Source organism: Ranitomeya imitator, chromosome 6 (assembly GCF_032444005.1).
Source record: "Ranitomeya imitator isolate aRanImi1 chromosome 6, aRanImi1.pri, whole genome shotgun sequence".
Lineage (NCBI taxonomy): Eukaryota > Metazoa > Chordata > Amphibia > Anura > Dendrobatidae > Ranitomeya > Ranitomeya imitator.
Genome location: NC_091287.1, coordinates 317495549 through 317511879, shown reverse-complemented (window position 1 = coordinate 317511879; position 16331 = coordinate 317495549). Strand labels below are relative to the sequence as shown.

The window sequence follows — 16331 nt, the reverse complement described above, 5'->3', positions numbered from 1 at the left end:
CCCTTCTTGTAACCACTTGCTGTTTGTTTGAAACTTGAAGTGGTTAAAAATGACTTAAAGGGAACCTGTCACCTGAATTTGGCGGGACCGGTTTTCGGTCATATGGGCGGAGTTTTCGGGTGTTTGATTCACCCTTTCCTTACCCGCTGACTGCATGCTGGCCGCAATATTGGATTGAAGTTCATTCTTGTCATGATATGTACTTTTGCCCTGTCCTGTATTTGAATAATATGCCATTTGATGTATGTAACTGTTCTCTGGTTTCTATTAGCTGTAATTTATGTATTTTCTTGTGCTGGGAGATCACCTGTAACAATATGTCTCCTTCCCCCAATACTTGCAGCCCTCAGCTCTAATGTAATTAAGCTTTGTCAACACCACTAGTGAAAGAATAGCCATTCTTCCTCACAGCAGGTGGCTAGTCAAATGTACATACTACATAGACTACGCAGAGCCCACCAGTCTAGAATCTTCTGGTGGACCCAACCATTGAATAGAAGGTGTGACCCCTACCCCCTTCATGGGCGGATCCCAGGAGCTCAGACAATCCATTCTTATTTTGAGATCAGATGTGAGTTGATCCTTGAAGGAGAAGGAGTGGGGATTCTTAGCTGAGACTCCATGTTCATCTGTGACTGCGGAAGCGAACGGGGCGAGACTTGAGCTGAGGACATATCTCGTCGTTCGTGGGATTGTTTTGGGATCCTTTGGACTCGTGTGGACTATTGCTTTGTTAGCTGGCACAAGGATTATCGGGAGGTGCCCCCGAATCTGTTCCGTTGGACTAATTGTGGACTCTGTAGATCTACCTGCATGTGTTGTTCCAGCGTTCTTGATAATAAATCTGTTGAATCATCCCTCGGCCCGTTGTCCCTTCTTGCTCTGCCGTACACCCGGTCACAATTCTATGTCCTCCGTAGTACACGCCTGCGCAAGGCAAGATTGCCCATATGACCGAAAACTGGTCCCGCCAAATTCAGGTGACAGGTTCCCTTTAAAGCCTGAATATATGGATACGTTTTTTTCACATTCAGATGAATGTGAAGATTATTTTTTGCATTTTGTGAGTGCTTTTTTAGGCGGATTGCAAAGGAATTGAACCAAAGATGCCAGCGAAAAAAAATGCTGTGTGAACATACCCTTGTAATGCAAGGGCTTGTCATGAGATCCCTAGAGAAAATTATGAATGATATGAATAAATATCATTTCAGACTTCTGCAAAGGGGTAATAAAGAAATAATGACAGGTTATAGACATGGCTACACAGCACCATATTTTGACTATATGAGAAAGATGTGTTTTTTTTTAGTATCCTGATATATTTTTGCTCAAGACACTGTTCGGGCCTTCTCACATATCCACACTAACGTTGCCACTTATATCTTTATAAAACCATATCTAGACAACTATAAAATATTGAATATGATTGACTGCCAGAATGCAGTAATCATAAGATATTCTTCTAGGTGATTTTTGATCTTTCTCTGAAATCAATGTGGGAGTATTTAAAGGGAATTCACTTCTGTCAGCTCAGCCTACACAAAGGATTAGTGGACTAAACAGAAAACGCCTTAAATACAAGAGTCAAGAATGGCCTCATATACCTCATATACAAGAGTCATAAAGACGACTTAAAAAATCACCTTCTCCACACAGATGAGCAATGGAGCAAATACAAAGTTATAGGAGCCATTATATCAAATGTTATACATGATTTTTTTGAAAAAAAAAACCTCAGCTAAAAAAGTAATTGGGCTAGAGAGACGCTCAGTGTCGATTACAATGGGTGCGATTGCTTATTCAACAGGGAGTCCATAACTTCTTTCTTGCCTGTGCTCAAGTCTGAATATAAATAATTCACAAGTTCACCAGAATTGCTCTGACTCGTTCTGTCTGATAAAACCTGAGACTGTCGGCAGGTTTGAACACGTCATCAAAATTTTCAGACAAGTGCATTTCATTACAAACATGCAAATGAATGATCTCCGATTGACGTAAAATCGGTTTCACACATCCATCAAACACGGAGCACTGTCACACCGGGAATCCCAGCTGACTGACGGGTCTCCCGACCGGAGTCATAAGCGTATGAAGCAGTTCACTCCAGTCAGGAACCTGATGGTCGGGCCGGGTCTTCCAAAGTGAAAATAGTCCATGTTTCAGGGCCTTAAACGGCTTATCCCCTTTACAAGCACATTGATTTTATCAGCAATTATCTAGTTAGATCTTCACACTGCATGGTATTACATTATAGCCAGGATATGGAAATCCATTCTGTAAGACATGATTATTCAAAGCTACAGTATACAAAATAATTCAAAATATATTACATATATTATTTTCCCACAGAAGATCGCAGACTACTATTGAGCTGCATGTTAACCACATTCCTGCCAATATTTGCTTGAAAAGTGCCCTCCAGCAGTGCATGAAAAGTCTTTGAAGCACGCGCACGTTTTTGATCTCACATGGTTCAAAAAACACATAGCCACATTTGATCAAAATTCAGGATACGAGTTGAATCCAACGTGACAGCAGAAATGACAGGTTTCATCAAACGTCACTTTATCTGGCAGGGTTTGGAGCTAAAATATAAACATTGTTAGATGCATTTTACACATTTGTCAGTCACTAAATCCAAGAACTCAAATGTACATACTAGTTCCAATACTTAAAAGCACACCGTATTATTAGACTTTTCAACTCTTGGTTCTTGTGAAATGAGCAAGTCTGGCTAGAAATTAGGCGACCATAGAAGTAAAAAAAAACAAAAAAAAAAAAAAAACTTGTTTAAGATATGAAAATGCATTCAGAAAAGTTGCAGCTTACAAAAAATGAATTTACTCATCGAAATGCTAAAGTAAAGTTTAATGTATTAAGCAGGTTGATATTTTCGCCTTGTTCTTTGCAGAGGATGTTCTTTGTGGCAGAGGTTGCCACCTGCTGGGACAGTGAGACAATAGATTCTCCGAAGCATCTCCGCAGCAGAAAAAAGCACTTTACTATATGAAAGATAACAAAGAAACCCAAGGTTCAGTGAAGGGTTAGATGGGTAGGTCTGGAAAGGTCTCAATAAATGTTGCACAGAGAAGCAGATTGTGACTCTTTCTCGTCCACAGAGGATATAGAACTCTGAAGTTAATCCATAGTAATAATAATAATAACAAAGGCTGACAAGCAGATGATTGCTGACCCCAATGCAGAAATGACGGTACAATATATATGGTTTATGTTCTGGTCATGAGCCTAACTGGCTGGCTTAAAGGCTAATGTGGGAAATTAAATTAAGAAGGATTTTAACAATCAGGTATCCTTTGAGTCAAAGGTATATTTACTGGGGTATGTAGGATATCTTGAGGTCACAATAACAAAACCATTAGCAGTAGGATTGTTTGAACTCCTAGGACCATTCAGGGTCTGATATTATATACTGTATTTTATTTATTGAGTCTTTATATATATCTTCCTGCCTATGGATATGTTCTGTACGGATAGTAAGCATCACAGTGGAAAGGGTGTGAGGAGTAGTTCGGTGGGATATTCACCTCATTAGTCTTATAGTAATATTAAGACTGTTCATTAGCAACATTGTAATTATCTGTGCTGCGTGACAGTCACTGGCAAAGTACTGGATTGAAGATCTGTATCACTGAGGTTGTTCGTTTCAGTGTTCTGAAACTTGAAAAAGCTCCAGCACACTAAGTGCGGAGAGGGGTTAATTGGCCACGTTTAGGGCTAGGTTGATTGGACAGATGTAGAGTGGGTGGGAGGCTGTTCAAGATATCTGCACCCCAGCATGGAGTCCGGAGGATAAATACACAGCCTTCTGGCTGATAAGTGTTGGGGGTGTCAGGAGATGTGAACTCCAGAGCAATGTGTGAAGAGATAAAGGAAAGTTAGACCTTTTTTTCCCCTATGTTGGTTTCCTGAGTGGGCGGATCCCCGCATCAACATGGGCTGTGCCATTTGTTTTGTTTTTTTTTCTATTACGTCAGAAAGCCCATTTTTATGTTGCTAACCCTGCCCTGGTTTATGCTGTACTAAAATAAAGCAGTGGAAAATTTGAAGAGACAGTGTTCCTGTGTCTACATCTATGAACAGCCGAGTGAACTGCTCTACCACACCTGTCATAAATGTGGAAGTGTTCTTGTTATACAGAACTGTAGAAATGCACCTTATGTCACTGTACTATAAAACACATAACAGAACCTGGACAGACCACATAATAATCAAGGAGTTCCCCTGCTTCCATCAGTTATATTACAGATTCATTATTGATGGCATTTGTCTGCTCCTAAAAATGGAGCAAACAAAATGTCAAAACGCAGGTTTCAATGAAGCCATAAAATAATCAATGTACACAAATTCACTTTAACACATCCATTGGGCACTCGTTTCTGGTAGAGATTCTACAGAGTGCTATTTCTCTATTACAAATTGGTCATCTGTTTCCTCAGTAATCACCTATATAAACAACAGGGCTTAAATAGTGGCGCTTCCCATATCAATATGCAATCCAAGCCGAAAAAAACGGGAGCAAATGCCGATATAAAATTTCCAATTATTTTATTAACAACAATTTAATAAATAAAATAATGCATATAGGTAACGGTTTTTTATAAAAAATGCAAACTGATTCCATAAGGTAAAGTGCACAGTGCTGATTTAGGGTCCGCTACAAATCATATTACACATCTATAATATAACGCTGGGAGCGGCACTCTGTCCGAAGCCTTTATATACTACGCAAGCGCCGGCGCAGTCTGGCCCCCACAGAGTGACGCTCCCAGGAGATCATGGTATGCGTAAACACTGAACGCACACCGCGATCTCCAACAGAGAAGCAGGGACGTGCCAGGAGGGTAAGTATCAGCTATATTCACCTGGCCCCGTTCCACCGCTGCGCGCCGCCATCTTCCGGGTCCTCTGCCTGTGACGTTCAGTTCAGAGGGCGCGATGACGCGCTTAATGCGCGCCGCCCTCTGACTGAACAGTCACAGCCAGAGGAGCCGAAAGATGGCAGCGCGCAGCGGTGGAACGGGGCCAGGTGAATATAGCAAGTGCTGGGGGGCCTGAACTAGAGGCGATACTGGCACCTGACCCCCACAGCGCGCCGGTGTCCCCGCCTGCTCAGGCCCCCCAGCACTCGGCGCCCAGCGACGATAGGTGAGTATGGTATTTTTTTTTTTCATATATTGCAGCAGCATACAGGGCGTATACCATGGAGCATCTTATGGGGCCATAAACCATAATGGAGCAGTGTACGGGGGCATATACAATGGAGCAGTGTACGGGGGCATACACTATGGAGCATCTTATGGGGCCCATAAACCATAATGGAGCAGTGTACGGGGGCATACACACTGGAGCATCTTATGGGGCCATAAACCATAATGGAGCAGTGTACGAGGGCATATACCATGGAGCATCTTATGGGGCCATAAACCATAATGGAGCAGTGTACGGGGGCATATAGAATGGAGCATCTTATGGGGCCATAAAGCATAATGGAGCAGTGTACGGGGGCATATACCATGGAGCATCTTATGGGGGCCATAAACCATAATGGAGCAGTGTACGGGGGCATATACAATGGAGCATCTTATGGGGGCCATAAACCTTTATGGAGCAGTGTACGGGGGCAGATAATATGGAGCATCTTATGGGGCCATAAACCATAATGGAGCGGTGTACGGGGGCATATACAATGGAGCATCTTATGGGGCCATAAACCATAATGGAGCAGTGTACGGGGGCATATACAATGGAGCATCTTATGGGGCCATAAACCATAATGGAGCAGTGTACGGGGGCATATACAATGGAGCATCTTATGGGGCCATAAACCATAATGGAGCAGTGTACGGGGGCATACACTATGGAGCATTTATGGGGCCATAAACCATAATGGAGCAGTGTACGGGGGCATATACCATGGAGCATCTTATGGGGGCCATAAACCATAATGGAGCAGTGTACGGGGGCATATACCATGGAGCATCTTATGGGGGCCATAAACCATAATGGAGCAGTGTACGAGGGCATATACCATGGAGCATCTTATGGGGGCCATAAACCTTTATGGAACAGCGTATGGGGCATATACTATGGAGCATCTTATGGGGGCCATAAACCTTTATGGAGCAGCGTATGGGGCATATGGATGGGAGCAGCAAATTAAAGAACGGTGGCGCAGGATGGGAGCAGCACATGTCAGAATGGAGGCGCAGGATGGGTGCAGCACATGTCACAATGGAGGCGCAGGATGGGAGCAGCACATGACAGGATGGGGACGCAGGATGGGTGCAGCACATGACAGGATGGGAGCAGCACATGACAGGATGGGGGCGCAGGATGGGTGCAGCACATGACAGGATGGGGGCGCAGGATGGGTGCAGCACATGACAGGATGGGGGCGCAGGATGGGTGCAGCACATGACAGGATGGGGGCGCAGGATGGGTGCAGCACATGACAGGATGGGGACGCAGGATGGGAGCAGCACATGACAGGATGGGGGCGCAGGATGGGTGCAGCACATGACAGAATGGGGGTGCAGGATGGGAGCAGCACATGACAGGATGGGGACGCAGGATGAAGCAGCACATGACAGGATGGGGGCGCAGGATGGAGCAGCACATGACAGGATGAGGGCGCAATGGGTGCAGCACATGACAGGATGGGGGCGCAGGATGGGTGCAGCACATGACAGAATGGGGGCGCAGGATGGGTGCAGCACATGACAGGATGGGGACGCAGGATGGAGCAGCACATACCAGGATGGAGACCATATACCAATATAAATGCTCGCCACTCGGGCGTAGAACGGGTTCAAATTAAAGAACGGTGGCGCAGGATGGGAGCAGCACATGTCAGAATGGAGGCGCAGGATGGGTGCAGCACATGTCACAATGGAGGCGCAGGATGGGAGCAGCACATGACAGGATGGGGACGCAGGATGGGTGCAGCACATGACAGGATGGGAGCAGCACATGACAGGATGGGGGCGCAGGATGGGTGCAGCACATGACAGGATGGGGGCGCAGGATGGGTGCAGCACATGACAGGATGGGGGCGCAGGATGGGTGCAGCACATGACAGGATGGGGGCGCAGGATGGGTGCAGCACATGACAGGATGGGGACGCAGGATGGGAGCAGCACATGACAGGATGGGGGCGCAGGATGGGTGCAGCACATGACAGAATGGGGGTGCAGGATGGGAGCAGCACATGACAGGATGGGGACGCAGGATGAAGCAGCACATGACAGGATGGGGGCGCAGGATGGAGCAGCACATGACAGGATGAGGGCGCAATGGGTGCAGCACATGACAGGATGGGGGCGCAGGATGGGTGCAGCACATGACAGAATGGGGGCGCAGGATGGGTGCAGCACATGACAGGATGGGGACGCAGGATGGAGCAGCACATACCAGGATGGAGACCATATACCAATATAAATGCTCGCCACTCGGGCGTAGAACGGGTTCAATAGCTAGTATATTTATAACAGGGCAAACACCTCAATGTACCTTATATACTCGAGTATAAGCCGAGATTTTCAGCCCATTTTTTTGGGCTGAAAGTCCCCCTCTCGGCTTATACTCGAGTCATACCCAGGGGTCGGCAAGGGAGGGGGAGCGGGGGCTGTCTAATTATACGCACCTGCTCCTGGTGCGGTCCCTGTACGTCCCTGCTTCTTCCAGCGTTGCAGCTTCTTCCTGTACTGAGCGGTCACATGGTACCGCTCATTACAGTAATGAATATGCGGTTCCACCTCCCATAGGGGTGGAGCCGCATATTCATTACTGTAATGAGCGGTAACTGTGACCGCTCAATACAGGAAGAAGATTGTAGCAGGCACTTCAAGAAGGTTTATCTTGGCCTACAGCCCTCCCATAAGCATGTTCCCAGAAGGGTACTAAATATGTAACTATCAGAAAACAAGGCTATATATAATTCCCATAATGCATATAGATAACTGTTTGTTATAGAAAGTGCTTCATCCAAGCGGTATATTGAGGTGTTTGCCCTGTTATAAATATATGTGTAATATGGAATCAGTTTGCATTTTTTAGAACAAAGTTACCTATATGCATTATAGGAATCACACATAGCCTTGCGTTTTGATAGCTTAGTATCCTTTCGGGAACACGCCTATAGGAGGGTTATAGGCTAAGATAAGCCACTTTAAACGTAGGGAACTATACACTAAGGCACTACACGCATTTATATGAGCCCTCGGTTTATATGTGATGTCTAGCTACATGGATGACAATTTATGGTGACATTGTTATAATATATAAGGGTGTACTACCCAGTCGGGAGGTTATATTGTGCACTAGTATCTTCATTTTTTAATTTCTTTGTATTTTTTTATTAAATTGTTAATCAGTTGTAGTCATTTAGGTGGCGAGGCCATGGCAGTGATCAGGAAACAAAATATTCACAGTTGTATTTTATCCGGCTAAATGGTTCACCTGGCTTGACCGTGTAATTCACTTATTAACATTCCGTACATTGCTACCCTGTACTTTGGTGACACAAGCATCAGAGGATGTGTGGCAGACAGTTATGGGGATGATACAAAAGGTAAAATCATGCAAGTATTTAGTAATGCCCATTTATGACAAAGTCAAACACAAAACCTCACACCCTGAGCACACTTTCCAAAATGCATAATTTGCGGACATCCAAGTTTTTCAAAATTAGGTGTTTTGTGTAGATTCTTATACTAACCAAACTGGATTCCCTCCCATGGAAGAAATGTTTATCTCTACACGTTCTTCTGGATATTGTAGAAATCCTCCACACAGCAAAACTGATAAAGTAACAAAAATAGACTTCATGGCATTTAGAAATAACATTGAATGGAGCTACAAAAGGCATCAACACTTGGGTCAGAAGTGTCTATGTGTTCCACTGGGAACATTAAGGGGACGATTCATCAAAGTGTTTTCGCCAGAAAGCTGAAGTAAAATACTTTGAAAAGTCGCAATATTTTTGCACAAGAATCTTGCAACTTTTGGTGTTTTCATATCAATTACAAGTAACGCCGTAAAATTTGATGGGCCTGGAGAGGAGCCTGGCCAAGATGGGGCTTGACTATGACCATCCATCAAATTCATTGAAAGTGGCAAAATATATTACAAATGTTACTACTGGAGTAACATTTCTGAGTAAGCACATATGCGATTAATTCATGAAGTGGAGTGCACCTGTTATCTTATTTGGCGTATCTTTCTCCTGCATGTCCCTCATTAAAACTGTCGTACAAAACATAAGCTGAAATTAATGGAGGCCTAAGCGGCTTGTAGACATTTGTTGCAGAGCTGCAAACCAGGCACTGTTCAACTTCTTCAAAAAGTGTGTCAACTAGAAAAAAATTGTTAATCATATTTTTTCACAACACTTTGACTTGCTTCCATATTGCCAACACAAAATAAGACCAATGCTATGTATCCCTCTGGCATATGTTGTCAGAAAAAAGATGTTTCACACCAATTTATAGTACAATAATCCACCCTTTTTGGTATTTAGACATAACAATATGCATGACTTATGAGTATTCTTCATGAATTTCCTCATCACAATGAGCACAAAATATGAGCAGTCATCTTTTCTCACCAGAATCATCGGTATCCTGATCATCTACCGGACAGACTGCTATGCCCATGTCCATGCACTTCTTGCTGTGAGCTTTAGATTTCATGTGTTTTGTCAAATTGCCTAAAACAAAGCAAGCACATGAATGACTATAGTTACAGCATACACAATGCAATTTAACTAAATACTTATTTTGGTATAAAGTGTTCCAATATTTGAATTTTTTTGGAAATATAAAAGTGTCAATGTATTATGCTCTGGACACACTAGCATTAAGGCTTTTATTTAATACTATGCCATGGTTGATTTGTTTTAGAGCTGAGGGCAGGAAACCGTGACAGGCTCAGGTTCTAATAATTTTGACCACAAGAATAGCAATTAAAACTGCAGTCACTATTATGTAATAAATAACCCTTCAATCTAAAAGGGCAAATTCAGCAACAAAAATTAACATGCTGCTGTAAAAAATTCTGCAGCTGGGGGATGAGCCCTGTTTAACTCTCCTCTACGTCAATAAGACCAACATGGATAAAGAGATTCGGGAACTTACCATTCGTGCCTTGTATCAAGGTCACACCACTTGTAATATCCACTCAGATAGTGTAAACCCCACCATAACTGAAGTGGCCACAAGTGTAAAATTAGACAGAGTTTAACCCCTTAATGACCTCCAATATGTCTTCTTACTGACCTGCGATATAAGAGACTAGCCTCCCCATACAGGTGACAATCCAGCAGCTGCTGGCTGTACACTATAGCTGACAACTTGCTGCATCAGCCACGGTCAGTGTTGGCACCGTCCATATCTGTTTAACCCCTTAGATGCTGCTATCAATAACGACTATGGAATTTAGATGATTAACAGAGTGTGGGGGCTTCCTCTTCCATCAGCGCCCTGAGATATTCATCATGTAGTCCTGATGTTTGCGACGGCAATTCATGGTCAAATAATGGCCTTAAAGTCTTCCAGCCATAGTGACCTGTTCAGAACTTATCAATTAGGTGGTAAAAATAAACTTATTCATTCCTGTCATGTCACTTTGCATTAATTCCTGAAAAGCACCTGAGGTTTTTTTTCCCAATATATAGGACCTTTAAAGTCATTTCAAACCTGGATAGGTCCCTAAAAATATAGGTTTTGTAAATCTCCTTGAAAAAAATGAAAAATGACTGCTACATTTTTAAAACCTCCTAAAATGCTAACAAAATAAAATGTCATTTTACAAATGGTGCTGATGTAAAGCAGGCATGAGGAAAATGTTATTTATTAATGTTAAGTTATAGTATAGTATTTTGTAGGATCAGTCCTAGGCCCCCTCCTCTTCTCTTTGTTTGTCCAATGGGGCAGTATACAATCAGTAGATTTGGTTTCCAGTACCATTTCTATGCTGACGACACCCAATTATACACTTCTTCTCCTGTTATCACGCCGACCTTTTTAGTAAACACCAGTGATTGTCTTACCGCTGTCTCTAACATCATGTCCTCCCTCTATCTGAACCTGTCAAAAACTGAACTCCTCGTGTTTTCTCCCTCTATTAACCTACCTTTGCCTGACATTGCCATCTCCATGTGTGGTTCCACCATTACTCCAAAGCAACATGCCCGCTGCCTTGGGGTCATACTTGATTCCGAGCTTTCATTCACCCCCCACATCCGATCACTGGCTCGCTCTTCTTATCTGCATCTCAAAAACATTTATAGAATTCGCCCTTTTCTTACTTTCGACTCTGCAAAAACTCTTACGGTTTCACTTATTCATTCTCGTCTGGACTATTGTAACTCTCTACTAATCGGCCTCCCTCTTACCAAACTTTCCCCGCTCCAATCTGTCCTGAATGCTGCTGCCAGGATCATATTCCTCACCAACCGTTACACCGATGCCTCTACCTTGTGCCAGGCATTACACTGGTTACCCATCCACCCAAGAATCCAGTACAAACCTACTACCCTCATCCACAAATCTCTCCATGGCTCAGCACTACCCTACATCTCCTCTCTGGTCTCAGTCTACCACCCTACCCGTGCCCTCCGCTCCGCTAATGACCTCAGGTTAGCATCCTCAATAATCAGAACCTCCCACTCCTGTCTCCAAGACTTTACACGTGCTGCGACGATTCTTTGGAATGCACTACCTAGGTTAATACGATTAATCCCCAATCCCCACAGTTTTAAGCGTGCCCTAAAAACTCATTTGTTCAGATTGACCTATCGCCTCAACGCATTAACCTAACTATACCTGTGTGGCCCATTCAAAAAAACAAAACAAAACATAATTGGGTTCCTCGCATCATGTTCTCATACACTTTATGCAGTTAATAGCCCTCTGTGTCTATACTGCTACATACTTAGGCAGTTAACTGGTTCATGCAGCTTTACATGAACACCCGAGCCTTACACTATGGCTGGTCCGACTAACTAAAGCAATTTTACCATCCACCTCTCGTGTCTCCCCTTTTCCTCATAGTTTGTAAGCCTGCAAGCAGGGCCCTCATTCCTCTTGGTATCTGTTTTGAACTGTGATTTCTGTTATGCTGTAATGTCTATTGTCTGTAAAAGTCCCCTCTATAATTTGTAAAGCGCTGCGGAATATGTTGGCGCTATATAAATAAAATTATTATTATTTATTATTATTATTAACTGGATTAAAGGGATAATCAAAGTTTGAAAATTGCACATTTTTAAACAATTTTATCAAATTTCTGACTTTTTATAAATAAATGCATATCATATTAACCTAAATTTGCCATTATCATAAAGTATAATGTGTCCCGAAAAAACAAACTCAAAATCAATGGGATGTGTGAAGCATTCCAGAGTTATTACCACATAAAGTGACACTGGTCAGATAAAAAAAAATGGTCTGGTCACTAAGGGGTTAAATAATGATCTTGGGGCTTGTTATGGTCTCTGTTTTAGTGAATAACACAATCTTACAGTATTAAATGTGTGAACATTCTGAAGGTTTTCTTTCCTGTTCTAGAATGAAATTGTTCTTTTGAGAAACCCCAGAATGTTAACATAGAAACTAATATTATACATTGTGTATTCTAACCAGAATTATTTACGAAGAGGTCCTCACTGCCCGATCATCATTTTCTGGTCTTGTTAAAAGAAACCTGACAGGTCCACCCCATCCCCCCCAAACTAAGAGCAGTTGCTTCTTCCCATCTGTATTCCCTGCCTAACAAGCCCTTTATTACGTTGGACACAAACAAATCTTTTGAAAAAGTAACTTATAAAGTTAGTGTATCATATGCAAATGAACCTTTTGACTAGTCGATGAAGCGTTTGCTTCTGCGTTTCCGGGCATGTGCAGTGTGCCTCTGAACTTGGGAAGCGTAAACCCACCTTCAGAGGCGCTTATGTTCACCACTTAAATAAAAAAAATACTTATACAGACCTGGAGAACTATATTGCCAGGTCAGTTTTATCGCTTAGTGAAGATAGTAGATTAAAAAAAAAAGTGAAATTGCACTTTTTGTTTTAATTTCAGCGCACTTGGAATTTTCTTCCTGCTTTACAGTGCATCACAAGATAAAAATGAATGATGTCATTCAAAAGCACAACTTGTCCTGAAAAAAATAGGCTCTCTTCCAGCTATACTGACAGAAAAATCTAAAAAGTTATGGCTCTTGGAAGAAGGGGAGGAAAAAAATTAAAACAAAAACACAAAAAATGGCCATGGCATGAAGGGGTTTAACCCCTTAGTGACCGAGCCAATTTCGACTTTAATGACCAGGCCAAATTTTACAATTCTGACCACTGTCACTTTATGAGGTTATGACTCTGGAACGCTTCAATGGATCCCACTGATTCTGAGAATGTTTTTATGTGACATATTGTACTTCATGATAGTGGTAAAATTTCTTCGATACAACTTGCGTTTGTGAAAAAAATGGAAGTTTGATGAAAAGTTTGAAATTTTCAAACTTAATTTTTATGCCCTTAAATCAGAGAGTTATGTCACACAAAATAGTTAATAAATAACATTTCCCACATATCCCACACTTTACAATTTTGGAAACATATATTTTTTTTGTTAGAAAGTTATAAGGGTTAAAAGTTGACCAGCGATTTCTCATTTTTACAACAAAATTTACAAAGCAATTTTTTTTTAGGGACCAGATCACATTTGAAGTTACTTTCAGGGGCCTATATGGGAGAAAATACCCCAAAGTGACACCATTCTAAAAACTGCACCCCTCCAGGTGCTCAAAACCACATTCAAAAAGTTTATTAACCCTTCAGGTGCATCACGAGAACTGAAGCAATGCAAGAAGGAAAAAAATATCAACAATTAACTTTTTTAAATACGTCGCAATTAGTTTTATTTTTTTTTATTTTTTATGTCAAGTGCTCGCTACTCCAGTTTGCATCGGGTGCTCGGATATGATGCACCAAATATAACTAAGAAGGTGACCAAGGGGGAGTTGATTTACTTTTTTTATTTTGATCACTGCAATAGGGTCTATCATAGTGAACATTGCGCATGCGCCCAACATTTTTTTTCCAGGAAGATGAAGCGGACGGCCAGGGGACCGGGGGATGGCAGAGGTATAAGGCAGTTCGGGGGACCCCATTTCTCTCTTCTCTAATATGATAGATCATATCAGAGGAGAGAGAAAATAAGTTCAAATCTGCTTTTTTTTTTCTGTCGCTGTTCGGTAAATAACAGCAATCACGTGACAGGGGACCGTAAAACCCAGGCTTGATCATGTTCTCCAAAGTCTCAGTTACCCCGGGTAGCTGAGACCCTGGAGATTTCCCGATGCTGGGGACGCTATACCCTTATTTCCCAGCGACCTTAAAAAGCGTAGCTGAGGAAGAAGTACTCTTAACTGCCGACATTAAAAGGCGTATCGGCGGTCGTTAAGGGGTTAAATAGATACAGGAAAAAAAGTCTCACTAGAAAATGTGATGTAAATAGTATGTGAATTAAGAATACCTTTTGTCTTGAACGAAAAGTTACAGTAGTTGCAATGGTATGGCCGGACATCTGTGTGCGTACGAATATGCTTCTTCAACATGCTAGGCTTTTTGCATCTTATCCCACACTCTTCACAAATATACTTTCCTCTTCCTCTGCCACGTACGTAAACATATTCTTCATTTGACTTAAACCTAGTAAAAAAAAAAAAAAAATAGTCGCATTAACATGCTAAACAAAAATGAAAAGTAACGTAATTCACTTTAAAAAAAAACTTGATGAATGGTGCTTTATTTCAGTTTCCTGCCCCTGGCAATATACTTAGCAGCCAATCACTTCTACTCTTCCTGGCGCCGCTTCAGTTCCACGCCACCATCTTGTGACTGACCGGAATTCTTCGGTAACGGTCACAAGTTCCCAATGTAAGTCTATGAGGGTCTCATTCTGGCTTTCAGACTTACACTGAGTAGTGACCTCCGGCTCATCCAGCAAGTACTGGAGCAATCCGACAGGTCACAACCTGCAGAAGACCAACCAGAGCGGAGCCAATAACAGATGAACATGGTGGCGTGTGATTATAATACTAGGGGCAGGGAACTTAGAATACTGACATCACGCCCACTAGACTCGTATGCATACAAACACCAGGAATTTCAATAATAAATAGATAACAAAATGAAAGTTATACTGAAACTTTTCCCATAAAAATGTATATCAATCTGATTGGCTCCTTCTGCTCTATAACATTCCGCCTGCAAATGAGATACAGGTTCACTTTAAAGTCTTCCAGCCACACACAGTTATCACTCAGGTTTCCCTTCTCTCCAGTTGCATCAAAGGGCAATGCAGAGTTTAAAGGGAAGGTGCCCCATTTTATTTTTTGTATTAAAAATAATTGTTTATATAAACAATTATTTTTAATACAAATTTAAATTTTTTAACTTTAGCATTTTTTTTTTAAATTATTACTTTTTTTTTCAGCCACTGGGCGCCGCCATTTTGCTTTGCAGGAGTGTAAGTGTAGCTGCAAGACACTCATACTCTGCAAACACGGCAGCCCTGGGCAAAGGAGACTGCGGTCGGCGTCCGACCCTATACTTTACATTGAGCTGCTCCCTGCTGTGATCTGGCCGCGTCCCCCGAGCCGTCCACATCACAGCAGAGGCAGGAGATCGGCACCATCTTTCTGGAGCTCACAGTGTGTCTGTGAGCTCCAGTTTCCCAGTATAATCGCAGGAGCCCTGCGGTTATAGGAGGAGGAGACCAAGGACGGCACAGGAGGGAGAAAGGAGCAGCGCCGGCAGCAGTGAAGTAATATCGGCGGGGGATGGGGAGAGGCAATCTAATCCTATCCTTTGTGATGCTGACTCTGAGCAATGTATCTCCTTCCATGTGTGTTACTGTGCTGAGACGTGTATCTAATCCTATCCTTGAGAAAGGCTCATTCAGACCCAAAAAGTTGCCCAGACAAGTGGGTTGATTAAACTCATGCACGTCTAACACTGAAATGATGGAGTGCTGCCTCTTTTTTGAAAAATATTTTAAAAAAATCCTATCCTGTGTGATACTGTCTGCTGAGCCATGTATTTAATCCTATCCTGTGAGATACTGACTGAACTGTTTATCTAATCCTCTCCTGTGTGATACTGTCTGCTGAGCCATGTATCTAATCCTATCCTGTGTGATACTGACTGAGCTGTGTATCTAATCCTCTCCTGTGTGATATTGTCTGCTGAGCCATGTATCTAATCCCACCCTGTGTGATACTGGGCTGAGACGTGTATCTAATCCTCTCCT

The 16331-nt window shown here is 42.5% G+C and overlaps 1 protein-coding gene across 3 annotated transcripts in view; it reads right to left on the bottom strand.

Annotated features, from left to right (window-relative positions):
* Positions 1–16331, bottom strand: part of HIVEP1 (HIVEP zinc finger 1) — a 293232-nt gene that overhangs the window by 18657 nt on the left and 258244 nt on the right. For all 3 annotated transcript variants that reach the window (XM_069730788.1, XM_069730787.1, XM_069730789.1), the window contains 2 exons: positions 14553–14728; positions 9626–9727 (listed from right to left, as the gene is read on the bottom strand). In XM_069730788.1, coding sequence (XP_069586889.1) covers positions 9626–9727; positions 14553–14728 — 278 coding nt within the window. The remainder of the gene's footprint in view (positions 1–9625; positions 9728–14552; positions 14729–16331) is intronic.